At 37.3% G+C, this 16,193-nt stretch overlaps 2 protein-coding genes across 2 annotated transcripts in view; one reads left to right on the forward strand and one right to left on the reverse strand.

The window, feature by feature from the left end:
* LOC145945963 (uncharacterized) overlaps positions 1-16,193 on the reverse strand; it is a 150,443-nt gene that overhangs the window by 57,049 nt on the left and 77,201 nt on the right. The window contains exon 9 of the mRNA XM_083055283.1: positions 3,468-3,509. Within this exon, the coding sequence (XP_082911409.1) occupies positions 3,468-3,509 (42 nt within the window). The remainder of the gene's footprint in view (positions 1-3,467; positions 3,510-16,193) is intronic.
* The window catches only part of LOC145945925 (uncharacterized), a 67,863-nt gene continuing 66,223 nt past the window's right edge, over positions 14,554-16,193 (forward strand). Inside the window, exon 1 of the mRNA XM_083055204.1 lies at positions 14,554-15,440. Coding sequence (XP_082911330.1) covers positions 15,381-15,440 — 60 coding nt within the window. The 5' untranslated portion in view covers positions 14,554-15,380. The remainder of the gene's footprint in view (positions 15,441-16,193) is intronic.

Here is a 16,193-nt window from a genome sequence, read left to right on the forward strand (position 1 = left end):
ACGAGCTCGAAAATGTGGCGGCTCGAGTGAGAATAGAGACATTATTCCACTGACTTTATTTTTTCTTTTCTCTTTCTGACTCTTCGGCGGTAGTAGTAAAACGGAGACACGGAATGATTCAAGTGACTTTGACGATACGACTTTCTTAAAACTCGAATCTTCATCAAGTCTCGCGTCTTCTTGAAGACGAGCCGTGACGAGCATATTTTCCAGTGCATCAGTGTACTGATGTCTATTTAAGAACTGGTAACACTGTCCTTGAAGAGAAACGTATCCCGTAGATGGAAGCGAATTATGCAGCTGAGAAAGCGCGATTAATAATTATTTCGTGATAAAATCGCGATAATCTTATTAAAAGATATGTCTATTAAAATCTTTACCGATTAAATGGGCAATATATCAATTAATCGTAATCGAATATTAATTAATCGTAAAATATTGCAATAAAATTGCTCTCGATGCTTTGTGCAATTGCATAATACCTCTACAAATTTATGTAATTGATTCATGCACTCTGAATTTCTTTGTAGCTGTACTTGTCACAATTGTTGCCATTCAAGGAGCATTGAAAGAGATTCTTTCCGGTCTATTCTTAGCAAACTACACATCCGCGATCATCTCTTCAAGATACTCAAGAACGTCCTTCAAGCGAACGACGATTGCTACAGTTCATCCAGTTTTCTTTCCTTTTTCTTTATATCTCATTAATGTCGGGCAATCTAATACCAACGGTCTATATAGTAGTATAGTTCATAGTTAAAAGCACGTTTCTGTTTAACAAGTACAGTATTCAGGCGGAAATAAACAAGATAAAAAATTTGTCAAGAACTTTGCACTGAAAATCTATTATCTTTTTTTACGCAATATTTATTTTATATCAATAATCTATCATTAGATATACGCTTTCATATGTGATTTGTTGTCTCATCATCATATTGATTGAAATATTTTAAAGTGCAAAAATTCAAAATAAAATGATTATACATTATCATTGAGATTACCAAGATTTTCTAACAAAGCGAGACTTTGCATTGCCATTGCATACAACGCATTGTTAATGTCAGTCAACGTTACGACACAATTAAGAGCGACCGGCAACTTGCGGAGACGCGAGCGCATCGAGATGAAGTCGAAGATAAAAGCGTTGCATCGTGGGCGGATGCAGTCATTCGATGAAAGACAAAGAGAAGGCACGAAATGTGCATCTATTTTCTCTTTTACTCGTCTTTTTTTCCTCGCTTTGTATCAAGCGAGAAACGTGCCGAGCATGTCTCTCCTTTCGAGAAGAGAAAAGAGAACCCGTCGTATCGATCGTGCATTTTATTGGCTGGCGGAGCCTGTACTTTGGAGAAGCAGCGTAATTTTCAACATCCTACATCGCGCACACATATTCATGCTTTTATACGACGCGTAAAAAAAAAGGACGCGATCAGTTGAACATATGCAATATAATTTTATTAGTGTACGAGCATGCTCAATGGTTTCTTCGTTACAAATCATACATTATAATATTCCTTGCGCGTTGCACATTTCGCATCTTTTATATAATCCTATACACACAACTTGTACACACAACTGAAAGCAGCATCCTGTATCATCCAGTGTGAAACGAACTTAAAGAGGCCTTAAATACTCGTGTTAGCGTGTTTAATGACTTTTTTTTCCTTGCAGACTGCATAGTTTGCAGGAATCTCTCCTCGTCCGAGGCTCGTCACGCGACGAAACGAGTCCAATTAACTCGTCACTGTCACTAATTACCGCAATGCGAAGGAAGCCTGTGTCACGAGTAACTAGATTATCACGATTACAATACTTTACTGCTCAATCTAAAATATTCGTGTATCCAAAAAAAATTGATATTTAAATATTATTTGTAAAAAATAATAACATAATTAATATATAAAATATTATTAATTAAATATTATTAATAAGAAAAATTTAATACTGTTTATTTAAAAAACAATAAGTGATCATTTTTCTGATCAGTTTCCGATAATAAATATTTAAGTATCTTATAATGTAAAACATAATATGACATTATTTTGCTATAAGTAGGCATTAAAAGGCACCGCAAAGATAACGAAGTATGAACGAATGCTAAGAAATAGTTACTTCTGGTAAATCAGAAGGCGCATGGCAATTCACTGAAAGCCGCAACGTGTATGAGAAAGTAGTCGCCGTATATCGTCTTAACGTCGTTGGCCGTACGTGCGAAATAATACATGGCAGAGAAGGGTCGGGTCTCTTGATCCTTCCTGAGCACATGATAGTCGCGGTCAACCATATAGTCATGGGCTATTACCGTAGCACCACCGGTTCTTTGTGGCGAGGTCGTCAAGAAGAACGTTCAGCTCAAGATAGAGTCATTACATTGGATAGATAAATTTCCACCTGTGCTGTTCAACCTGTCCAGATAAACCATGTGAGCCGTTTCGAATATACTATTGCGTTGAACATTACACATTACAAGGATCGACACGACCACTGAAGAAAACAAAGCGAAAAAAACGAGAACTTCAACTTTCTTTTTAAAAGAAAAAGGTATCAAATATTAGAGAACTAATTATTTTATTTAATTCAACCTGTTGTCATTTGTGCAGCAGAACTCGAGCGGAAAGAGCATAAATTCGTCCGATTATTCTTCAAGAAACGCGATCATTTCCATGCTATAATTATGATGTCAAATTTGCCTATCCTTAATGATATATATACATGTATGTCTCGCAGCGAAATCGATCTCACAAAGATAATTTTTTTAGTACAAATAAAATAGACCACATGTGTTTTCGTGTGTGTGTTGCAAATTTTTCTTCTAAATCGAAATAATTAAAAAAAAGTCTTCGCTCGACGTAATTAATTTTAAAACATTAAATTATGATGTAAAATATTTTGTTAATAACAATATACTGAAACGATTCTCTCTTTAGAAAATATTTCTCCCTCATTAATTCAATTAGCTCCGGATCAATAAATTTCATAAACAAAAACTTTAATCTCACGATAGTAGTTCGATACTTTCTTCTGTCTCCTAATAGAAGTTCTGACTACTGTATTCATAAGACGCACGAAGGGATGCGCAATCACGAGCTTGCAAATCCATCTTTGTCTCGCGCCGCTACGCCGATTACAATTATAAATTGTTATCAAACTACTTGATTTGAGAAATGAATGAATGATCGTGCGCAAGGGTATGGATAGTGGGATAGGTCGCGACTACTACGTGCGTACTGACGCGTACGCACAGCTGACTCGATGTCACGTGCGACATGTGATCGCGTCGCATGTCGCATCGCGTGGGCGATGCAACGACAAACAGTTTATATGAATGACCATCGTCGCATCGTGCGACTCACGTGCATACACAGGGCACCTCTGCTATATGTATGCCATTATATTAAAGGCTAATTGTAAGCTTCCAAAAATAATTTATTCTTGAAATGTTATAAAATAAATAATTTCTCACTCACCGACACGTAGAATAGCGAAGTTGTAGTACACAGCACATTGATCTGAAAACAAAATATTCAAATTATGTATATACATATGTGCGTTTTCATATATTAAAATAATATGTTTTAAATAATATGTTATAATACTTTGAACTCGATTAATATTTTTGACAATTATCAGCTGATTTCTGTCAAAAAATATTAATCGAAAATAAGGTATTATAACATATTACTATTTTAATTTTTATAACATATTTTTATTTTAAAATTTAATTAGTAAATTAACGCTTTAATCAACTGATTTCTGTAAAGAAAAATTAATCGAGTTTAAATAAACTTTATATTATTTTTTTTTTTAATATCATTTTCTTAATACAAAACCAAAGAATGGCGCGCGCTTGGGTTGTTCTAGTTGGGTTAAAAATATGATATGAAAATATACGATATCAATTGAAAGTAGTTAAAAAGGAGCTAATGAAGAGCCCGCGTTCAGTGATCGTTTATCATTGCGTACCGCGATATGTTTTATTAAAACGTGTAATAACATGAAACTGAATTGGGCCGTGGTGCAACATCACAACTAATCTCATTACACGACACTGGCCATTACATCGCTTCTCTCTCCCATCATCGCAATCGCAACCAAGCCGCCTGGTAATAATTATGCTAGAAGCTGGGGTTCCTTTTTTGCATAGAACCGGTCCACGCTTCGCTATACATTAGTCAACCGTGCATATATAAAATATAGAAGACGCGTGTGATCGATACACAACGCGATATCGAGATCTGCGAATAATGCTATCATTTTATGCGATACGAGAGAGCAGACGCGAGTTGAGAGATGGGCGACACGTGTATTCGACATACCCGCAATTATTCTGCAAGGCCGTATGCGGCCATCGCAATTATGCATCACGATACTTGCATCCAATAATTAACGGCTTTTCATTCGCAAAAGAGAGTACGACACGAGTTATTATTAACGACGCGATTAAATCGTAAAGAGGTTGCTACTGTGTAAGGTGATCACACGATAAAGTCATTTTTTGTTATCAAGAAGACTCAATGTCTTCTTTAAGTCGCGTGTAATTATGTCTTCCACGAACAGGGATAGGGATAAATATAAAACATGATATTATATACTATATAAGAGAATGCATCGATAAGCTTATATTAATTATTATAGGGATATAATAATTATGAATTTCAACTTAATTAGGGAAGCGATACATTATTATTCAGCTTCCAATAATCTTCTAGAAAATAATTTGTAAAGAGTATTGTAAATCGCGGCAAATGTGTGTATGTAATCATTTTTAACAAATTAGCTACCAAGAAGTAAAATAGTTACACTTTTTTTTTTGGAATTATCTTCTAAAAAGAAGATAAAGAGTAGAGCATTTAATTTTATGTTCTCCCTGCTACCATCATAACAAAAATCATATACAAAATTGAACTCGCTGTCTTACACGTTTTCTTTCCCTTTTGTCAACGATAAAGAGATCATATGAAATCATGATTGCGTGAGTAATGTTGCTGTTATCACAGAAATGAAAAAGAATATGAGAACATCATAGCAAACGCGAAAAGTAGGCTGGTTGAGGAAGGGAAACTTTTACGGAAAGCGTAAAAAAAGACGCCAAAAGACATAGCTCCGTAACCGAGAACAGCACATATAAGAAAGAAAGAGAAGAGACCACCTTGCTCGCGGATTACCATAAATACTTCGCGTCGTGCATGCACGTTAGTGCGCCACTAGCAAATACACGTGTAAATTCCGTGTTTCGGATCTTATTCCGCCACTCTGGAGAACCATGCCTGTTGTCTCTCTCTCTCGTGGCCTGCTTCTTCCACCTGACCTCTCACCTGACGTCCCCCTGCCTGCCTACCCCTACGTTCGTTCCTACGGTATGTACGTAAGATCGAGTAAACCTCTTCTCGTGCCGCCAGAATCGGCAAAAAGAGGTCCCGGCGCCGCGGTCGCGTGACTTTCATGCTCGCCGAGCATCCCTCTCTTGTTCTCTCTTTATCACCCCAAGGTTCTGCGATGTATTCGGTCCAGTGCCGTACATCGGTTCAAGGCTTGCTCGGCGAAAGTGTTAAGCGATTATCCGATTATTCGTCTTGCCGCTTGTTTCGTTTCTTTTAAGTAAGTCCACTCGAAGGAATACGCGTGTCTTATTTCAGAAAATTTGAGTGTTTTGCAATCTTGCTTAATAAAAATATAACGTGCGGAATAAAAACAAAAAATAAAAACTTTTAATGAAGAGATAAATATGTATTTCCATTATGTCAAATATAACGGTAGTCATTTGCAGACATTTTTAATCAAATTTGCTTTGTTTGAATAATTTGTTTGCTATTAAAAATAATCTGCAATTGATATTACACGTATAACTTTAATTTTCAAAATGGAGTGTTAAAAAAAATGATTAAAAATATAAAGACTTTTATATTTTGTAAGTTATAACGTATAATATTGAAAGTCTAATTATTTCAAATATTATTAAAACAAAATAATCCTGCATTAAAATCTGTTCTTATATTTATCTGACCTTAATATTTCATTATTCTAGATACACTACTGTGTTAGGGTTCTCCGCGGTAGGTTTCCTAGATCTGGAGCAATTCATTAGCAGGAATGACGCGTTTCACCGCTTTGACGTTCTTACGTTTACTTCGCGGAATTCTGCAGAATTATCGATGACGAAAGTGCAATAAAGTACGATAGAGGCGACGATTAATACAGATCGATTAACGAATCCCTTCGATCTCGTACGATTTATCATTTAGCATATTCGGCCGCTAATCATTAACACCTCTATTATCCCGAGATAACATCATATTGCTAATAATACAGCGAATCATTTGCTTGGTTTATAAATCGATGTGTTTAATCTTCGTTATCAGATATGTCGTACGTGCTACAAAATCTACGATGTTATCAAATTATAATCAGAGAAAAGAAATATGCGTGTGTTGTATGTGACTCTCGTTTTTGCTTCTTCGAACAGTACGTTTAGCAAACATATCATATCTTACGATTGAAATGTACAGTGCCTTCATCATTATATTACCGCCATATAATTTCGTTGCGATTACTTGCGATTATGGAATGATAATTAGAAACTAGGTAGCATGCAGTAATTAACTACAAGTTTATTGCTAGCTTATTGCTTTGTATATCTATATATTTGTAAACAGATTTTCTATCATTGTCCTAGGAAAAAATCATAAATATAAAATTAATTTGCAAAAAAAAACAAAGTTTCTATTTATATCATGTTTTTAAAATTATTTGCTTATACAGTAATCATTTTTGATATAAACAAATTTTAAATATTAATAGATTTTTATAAGGTCGATATTATTTTTTTTAAGCAAAATATTTGAATTAAAGCAAGCTAACAATTAAAACTGAAGTTGCACAGACTTGCGCGACTTAAGTTATATTTTCCGCGGCAGGTGCACACAATTTTAATCGGACGCGACGAAGAAACGAGATCCAAGGAGATGTGCTAAAAACTAACCCAGTAACCTAATACACATCTTTAAGGGGAGCCTCAATCTAAGCCTCAATCTAAGCCGATACGCTTCTTCTCTTCTCTGCTCTGACTCGCTTCCTCCCTTTCTCCATCGTTCCCGTTCGTGCCTACCATCGACCGTAGAAAAATCTCAACTTGTGTTTGTAGACGATAATAATTTATTAGCAACGTCCCGCCGCGATTTCTCGTTGATTATTCTACCCCGTTTATAGCCGCGATATATCTCGCAATTAAACACTTTGCGGGCATAAACGTCCCCCCATGAATACTCGCGGTGCTAACGTAACCAAAGAGCCGCACCACCGCGCACACCTTTTCTTGCGTGCGCAAATAAAATCCGGGTTGAAGAATCTGCGCTCGGAACACTTTTCCAAATAAACTCCTCTTTCTCTTTCTCTCTTTCTCTCTCTCTCTCTCTCTCTCTTTACATTCGCGCAATCACGGCAGACTAATTAAAGCTAGTGGTCTCGGTATCGGAGCCGAAGTCGGGACCTTCGACCACGCATCTTCCCGAAGAGGGAATACAGCGTCGACGATAAAGTATTGCGACCATTACCGGCCAGCAATGACTTATTGCAGGATAAGGAGTAATGTATGGTTACTTAAGGTAGTAATCATTCGCACATATGTTATAATTATCGTCGCAAGCGCGATTAATCATCGCGGGACGATCGACCCGCTCGATGGTATGTACTTTGTTGCGGCATCGCCCAACCGTGAGTTTCCTCATGAATTTACATGACTCGTGCGGTGCAGGAATCCCTAGGAATTGATTCGTAAGATCCCATCGTCGACGATTGATAACGATTGCCCGTTGCTTTTGTCATTGTTAATTTCCCGCGACGTCTCAATTGCCGGTTATGACGCTAATCGGGCTTCTAATGCGTTTACGAATACGAAATCGGGATCGGAAAAATCGATAATGAGCGCAACGTTGACATAAATAAACGTTGCGATACGCGACGTGAGATCATTCAGATTATGCGTTTAATATCTAGCTCCTATTCTCGCCGCATGTGTGTCGATACACTCCCATAATAACTACGTTCATGCTTCGCTCGCTCGGCCAATCGACACCTATCGACATTCTGATATATCTAATAGCGCATATACTACGAAATTGACTGACTATCTCGATAAGAACGGACTGTTAAAGTCCGTCTTATTGTCGCAACAAGTTCCGCAATCCGTTTCGTGGAAAAACGCGATGTGCAAAAAAAAAGCATCTCTCACGGTTGCATAACAATTAGGATTGTCTGGCATTATCTATGCAACCATATTGCTATATAATTATATGCCAGCGTTTGCTTAATCTTTGTACCTTCATCCTCAGCTCCGGTACCAGATAAGATAGAATGGCATAAGATATCCGAAGATACCTTAGAAATGCAAAAAGAAAAAATAAGATAATAGAAGACGTAAGGATATCGTCGCTGACGCATTGAGTGAGTGCTACTAACATATCATTATCGTTCTGAGATATGCATGCATGAGAATCAACAAAAATATCGATAAAGAGACTGGAACATATTAATTACTCATACTTGCACGCTTATGTCATCTTTTACAAAGGCACTGAATTATATAAAATAGTTTATAAGTATTTTGATTATATAAAAAATCTCGACTTATTATTATGTATGAAAATTAAAACTGAAAACTGTTTAGTTAACTTTATGATTCATATAATGAGATATTTCTATTTTATTTCAAAAGTTATGTTGTCAAAAAATATTATTTTATTTTAGCATTATGAAGAATATCTGAATTTTCTTAAAGTGTCCAGATCTTGTAATAAAAGAGAGAGATTTATTTTAATTGACTAAAGTAAATTTATTTAACACAATAGGTCACACACAAATTTTTGAAGTGTTCGTTTTATATAATCTCTGTACTTTTTTGTGTGCCATAAACTATAAAGATTAAAGTATTTAAAATGAAACATTAAAATACTAACCAATTAATTCAAAACTATTATTATTATTATTATTATTATATTTAGAGAGCATATCGAAATATTCTTAAATTGTCTTATTTAATCATATTTCAAACTTTGTTCCTGTTTTATTTTATCTCAAAGTCTCGCATCAGAGATTCATTTCATACTTTCGAAATATAAGAAGACGCGAGGTAATATCTTCATGTGGTGAGAGTGAGACTGTGACGGATATTCTGTCGTAGGCGTTTAATGACGGTGCCACGTTAGGTGTCAGTTGACGCATGACGTTTGGTTTTCGTGTGGTGCGTACTAACGATTCGTTGTGACAACAAAGATATAATGTTTTTCACGGTTATTAAACATGTCCGGCGACTTCGCACCGCAGGCACGCCCATTATATAGCTACGGTGCGAGTGTGTGAACGCCTTAGGATATATTTTATAGAGTCAGTGTTAGAAAGGCACCGATATACCATAGCAGCTGTTCCCTTCCGCATCCTGACTTTTTATTAAAGCCGGTGAAATTACATGAGAAAAGTGCTGGTAAAAATTTCGATTATTTTTCTAAGAAACGATACAATAATTTAAAATTACTCTCGTGAAATGTGTTCATACTCTTTTCTACTTATTTTCAGAAATATTACATTTAATTATTTGTTACCAATCATATAAAAAATATTTGAATAAAACTGAAAGATTTACTTCCTTACTATTAAATTGTTAATAAATTATTGTAGTCAATAAGTTCAAAAAAGAATATATTTAATGAAAAATATTTTTTATTTAAAATTGTCGATACTTTATATAGAACTAAATATATATTTTAGTATCTTCAAGAAAATGTTTGCAAAAATCACGTTAAATATTTTGATTTTATCGAAAGAAGAGTTTTATTAGACTATTTATGCTTTTAACTAAATTTTTGAAAAATATACGATAGCTATATTTGAAGTATGAAATCGATGTCACAAGTGCATTCTTTCTTCGTCGATTCTATAATCTCTTGATTTATACGAAATGTCGCAACTCATCTTTCGCAATGAGAGAATCATGTTGCTCGAATTGTTCTATCTCATTCAACTGGGAGAGTTATTTCCTCAGCTACGAGAAAAGAAATTGCATAGAAATAAGATCATTGCGAAATGAAGAGATGTCGAACAATAGGCATGTTTCACAATCGCGATCGCATAATTGATTACGGTTCATCATGTTGCCATCGAATTCTATCGCTGTATTACCGTAACTTAAGCTGTGCCGAGATATTCATTCAACTAATTAATTGCGAATCGATGAAACGCCATGTGTGGGATTCGCATGTTAATTAACAGCCGATTCTAACCGATAATTTCGAAGGTTAATTTATGCGCTCAGTGAGTTCAAGCTCGCCGCACATGAATCATGTAATCGCGCTCCGTGTTCGCCGAGAAATTTGTAACGTTGAAATATATAATCTTAGAGGAAATAAAGAGAAAATAAAGAATGAAGATAAAATGTAGCGTAAAACGACAAAATTAAGAAGAAATAAAAAGCTGTAAAATGATAAAATTAACGAAATATAAAAACATTTTTACTATAAGAAATTATAAGAAATTATAACATTATATAGTAATTTATATTAAATTAAAATATTTCTTTTATAATTGATCACTTTTATAATTGAATATACTTCGACGACCTATAGTATTTGATTGTATCGATTTGTATTATAATGAACTATGTACAACTTGATAATTATGAATGAGCTTCAATGTCTGTATTAAAATTATCTCATTGTCAGCTGAACGTAATTATAATACGAGAGGAAATGGAAAACAATAAAGTGTACTAATGTTGCACCTGCTTAGTGATATTCGCGAAGATGATACAAAGCGAACGAAACGGTCGCTGGTTTTTCTCATGAATCATTCCTGAATATTTTCAAAAACGATATAAATGTATATGCATATAAATATCCCTTTCTTTTTCATTCCTCTCATTTTTTCTCGCATCCGTCCCGCGCCGCGTAATGCACACGGCCATGAAAGCGCATAGTGCATACACGCGTGTGCATATACGCAATAAATGTAACACAAGGTAGATTAAATGCCACCCTCGCATCACGCCGGCACAACCTGCGGAACTCGAACATTACCGAGCAATGCGGTCGTAGTAGATTGCGTGAGCCAAGTCTGAGTACGTCGTGTATTGTGTTCGGGTATGCATGTATATATGTATGTGTATATGTGTATGTACATACCGTTTTGCACATATATATATATCGGACACGTAAATGCACGCACTACACGTATACGCGATGCGCTCCGGACATCGCCGGAGCGTGCATCTCCGCAACATTCTCTCGCGATTCAGCGTGTTGGAGCCGCATCGCGCCGCTCTCGCCGTTTCTCTCACTCTCGAGAAGGGCTCGTACGTGCGTACACGGGCAAACCTGTTGTTATTACTCCTCCCCCGGTGTTATCTCTCTCACGCATCGGGCGCCGATTTTTATAAGCGAAGTGATTCACGAGGCAAGTTCATCAAGTCTCCTCCCTTACCTCTTCCGTAGGTACATTATACGCTTTCACGAAGATTAGAGAGGACGAAAGAGAGAGAAAGAGAGAAAGTTTCCTTTTATTTCTATCTATATTTCCTATACTTGAATTATCAATGGCGTAAGCGGAGGGTGCTTGCACGATTTCGAGCCTCTCTTTTCCGCGCCAAGCACAAATTGCATCCCGTAAAATCAAACGAGAGAGCTGGCCTCGGCACTTGGCTACAAGAAGGACATACTTTAGGTGCATTACACTCCATTCATGCACTGAACGTTATAACTGTATGTTTGAATTCAACTCGAAGGATCCAGCAGAGCTTTATATTACTCTGGTACTCTTGTACTTTCTTCCTCGATAGAGAGTAAAGAAAGAGGAAAAGAAAGAAAGAAGGAAACCTGATGTTCGAAACTCTATATATGATATATGAAAGATTAAACGAACAGGAATACATCAGAGAAGATTTAAACTACAATTGAATTTTAACTTCAATATCTATTATTTAAGATTATTGCCAAATATTACGACTATTTTGAAGTTTGTCAAAGTGCAATATTGTGTAAACACTACTACCATATACGAAACGCATATAATTATCACAGGAATGTAGATAGATACGCGTGATTAACAACCGCTACTTTCGCTCTCACGCGGTACAATCGAAATTTATGGACCGTATTTTCTTAAAACATGTCTTATAATCTTCACGCTCGAGCCTGTTCTCTCTGATCATGCTGTTGCCTGATGTGCATCTTACGTTGTGTTTTCTATCAGCTTCGCCATAAGCGCGTGTATGTGTTCTATGATTTGAACACTTTGCTGCGCGAATATACGCTGGAATGGAAAGACGAGAAAACGAGAGAAAGAGAGATAGAGAGGCAGAGAAGCTGCGTCGTTATCTTTGCGCTTAAATCGAATACGGATGAAATTCCGAGGCTCATACAAATGGACAACACCGTAGGGACGTCCGCAGCTTCCTGCACTGCCGTTGTTAGTGTTCCGATCAGCGAAGACGATCAGCTGTTACGTGATCGTCCCACCTACACACCCGTGCGCGCGACAACGGCAAGATTCTGTCGCTAACGTGATCCAACCACAACCACGCGAATAGCCGTGTAAAAGGTAATCAGGACAGTTCCCCTTTGGAAGATTAGCGCCGACGAGCATTACGCTTCTTGCGATCTTGATGCGTTATTCCGGTTGCAGTGGCAATACTGATGATATCATTTGTCCTCGTTGTCGTCGCGGAGCGCGAAATGTAATTTTACAAGCAACTTGGGAGAAGACTAATGTGTAAAGATTATATTAAGAATATAAATCGCGACGAGTTGAGGCAAAACTAATCTCGTGGAAAGAAGATACGACATATATTAACTACATAATTCTAATTTTCTTCTTTACGTGCTTTTATATTTTTATACGAAAAGTTATTTTATTAAATTATATTTCTATGTAATATGTGTGTGTTATAGCTCCCAATGCAATTGTTTTGTTATTTTTAAATTACTTTAAAAATGATTTAAAATTATTTTTAAATTTTTCTGATGACAATTTTATACTAGGCACTATTTTAAAAGTTTATAAATGTAAAATGTGCTTGACAAAATATTACAGCGATTGTGCACATACACGTCAGATGTGTAATGTAAAAATAAATAACTGAAATAACCTTTTATGGTTATCGTAAAAAATAAGATGTAACACCTCTTGGCTGTAACTGTGCGAAAACATGGACGAAATTGTTTCGTAATGTTTACGATGACACGACGCGATTCGTTCGAATCGAAAAATGGGTTTCTTTACTCTTCTTTTTAATGAGATAATATATATGCACAGTGTTACATGATCACAAAGTAGAATTTGAGACTTAAGCATTGTCATAAAAAGATTGAATTTGAAGCAGTGATATAAACATAAAATTATAGAGCCAAAGATTCACGCATATCTATTTTTCGTATATATAAATAACATATTCATAAAATAATAATTAATTTAAAGTGACATTAAAATAGTTATAACTCGGATAGAAAAATTCGGTAAAAAATAGATTACGAGAAAATAAAAATAAAAAGCTCTAGATATTTAATCTTCAAGCGCATTAAATTTTAAATGACCAGTTTTTCAATTCGGAGTTATCTTTTCTTTAATAAAATACATCAAAGTAGCTCAATACAGCAATTGTGTTAGAAAGTTTAAAATATTTCTTGCATATTTTTACTGTGAAAAAAAATCAATTTTTAAATTTATAAATATGTTATCTCTCGTGTGTATATAAATGTAAAAAAATCAATAAGCAAATCTATTTTTTCCTTCTTTTCTCCGCGATCTTTTATGCGAAGTAAGTATAAACAAGAATCATAATGAAATTAATGTATTATCCTTGTATCCGTCTCTAAGTTGCCTGTATCCTGATCGAGATCACTAGTCGAATTTATGAAGCATCCCACCCATCTTAATAGGTATTCCTCCAAGAGCGGAACAACAGAAGCAACGGCAGCAACGGAGAGCCCACGATCGCCGCGTAATTCACGCGGAGGAAAACGTGCGGCGATTCGATCGCATTCGGCGGGCATTAAGGCGAAAGGTGAATGAAATAAAAAGTCTCGGAGAGTCGAGAGAACGCACGCACGGATGGAAAGAATAAGGGCGCCGTAAGCCCTCCGGTAGCGTATAAACGTAGCCGAGCGGGGGTCTGTGGCTGGGCGTTCTTTGAGATGCTCGATCGCTTCGCGGCGCGGAATCAATATTGTTGGATTGCTTCGATAACGCCTCGTAAATATAATAAAGCCCTCCAATCCCTCCCCGATGCCCTTGCCGCACGTATTTCCCTCGCGCAAGGCAGAACTGTCTAAGAGAGATAATGGTCGAAGCCCTGGGCACCCGGTGGACCGATTGGAGGGGAACGCGATGGTAGGGCCCCAACCCCTCTTTGCCCTCGTCTCGCTCTACCACATCGTTTTCGCTTTCTCCCTTTCTCTCTCTCTCCCACCCTGGTTTCCTCCCTCTCCGTCTGCCACACGATCCCTCACCACGATGCGGCGCAGGCAGACCTGCCAGGCACCAGAAGAGCCGATTCAGTGAGTTTCAGTCCGAGCCGGCGAGCGCTTGGCTCTCTGTCTCTCTCGACGCGGTCACCCATATCGACGGTTCCCCAACGGCATCCGTGACGGTCCCCGAACACCTCCGATGGCTGTGTGTGGTCCCCGTCTTTTTTCTTGACCGGTGAATTTCGTGCAACCCGAATAACGAATCTACGATCATCCCCCGGGGTGACTTTTCGAGCGACTTTTCGCGGAGTCAACTCCGAAATGATTGCGCATTTCGCGATTGCAAGCGTCTTGTAATCGCAAAGTCGTCGATTAAACTACGGGTGATTAAGATTTCAATGAAAGATCTCTAAAGTGCGACTCGACTTGAGGGCGAGTGATATTTCCGGCCGGTGAAACTCTATTATCTTCCACTCCGAAGCGCTCTCGGAGACTTCGACGACCGATACGGAGGATGTCACGCTTCGGAGACCACCCTGGCTGCCGCGGCCGTCGCCGTGTCGCGGTGGCTACGACCCTGAGGGCGATCTTGCGGTGAGAGTCGCGTATGCGTGTTTCCTCCTCATGCTGTATATATTCCGACGTGGTGTAATTCTCGCCGAGTGTCATTGGCGAGTCAATGAGGCTCTATGGAAAAGCGACGCGAGTCGAAGCGAAGCCAATGTGGTCTCCGGCGAGATTTGATTTCGGTTTGTTCGAGTGATGATTTTTCCGTGGAAGAAAGAAAAAGTCGGTGTTGTTGTTGTTGAGTTGATAGGCGGACGTTTAATTTACCCGAAGAAGAATACTGCGTTAAGGACAAACACAGAGCGCGAGTGACAGTACGCGTTTAGTGTGCGTTTTATTATTTTTTTTTCATCTACGTTCTCGCTCATGGATTGTGCCAATCAAGGATTAATGCATGCCGGAAATTGCAGCATGGAGGACATAAGCGTAAGTATTACATGCTAAAAGCGGAAACTCCAAGTTGGCGGAACTCTGCAAGTACCGCCGAACCCATCTACCGTGAACATTAATTGCATAATTCCTATTATTATTCACGGATAATTTCGAATATTATTCACGCCGACATATCGACAATATGTGGCGAACGAGTGTGGTATTTTGTTCACAATCAAATTTTGTGATTTATTCTGAGTATGAGTAATAAAATTGAGGAATCGCGCATTATATGCTCCATTCTATTCTCTTTGTCTTTAAATATAGTGACTGTATCTATTTGTTCATTAATGTGTTTATAATATAGAATATATGCAAACATATTTTTCATTCTTTATTATCGTTTCGGAGCATTACTGTCTCGACTTTCTTTCTTATATTGTTATAAACCGATTTAAATACATAAAAGTTAACTAAATCTCATTTTAATCAATCTATACGTAAGACGATTCACAGATAGAAAGAAAGAATAATGTGTGCGTGTCCGTAATTATCCCAAATATTCCAATATTGTGCTATCGTTTATCTCTTTTTATTTCCGTGCCGAAAGGGCTGTAGTCAAAAGTTACGCGGGAGAAACGACGAGTTGTATATAGTAGTCCGAGAAACGAGTTCGTCTACTCCCCAAAAGTAGCCCGGGATGGATCACCGTCGACGCCTGTGACAGCCGTTGTATTAAGGTAGCGACAGACAAATTTCCGCTGACGAAACGCAAAAAAACGGCCTTCTCGCCGAAAGAGAGAAAGA

The sequence above is a fragment of the Prenolepis imparis genome, unplaced genomic scaffold (genome assembly GCF_030444845.1).
Source record: "Prenolepis imparis isolate NDT839.2.m4 unplaced genomic scaffold, iyPreImpa1.0 SCAF_2, whole genome shotgun sequence".
In the NCBI taxonomy this organism is placed as follows: Eukaryota; Metazoa; Arthropoda; class Insecta; order Hymenoptera; family Formicidae; genus Prenolepis; species Prenolepis imparis.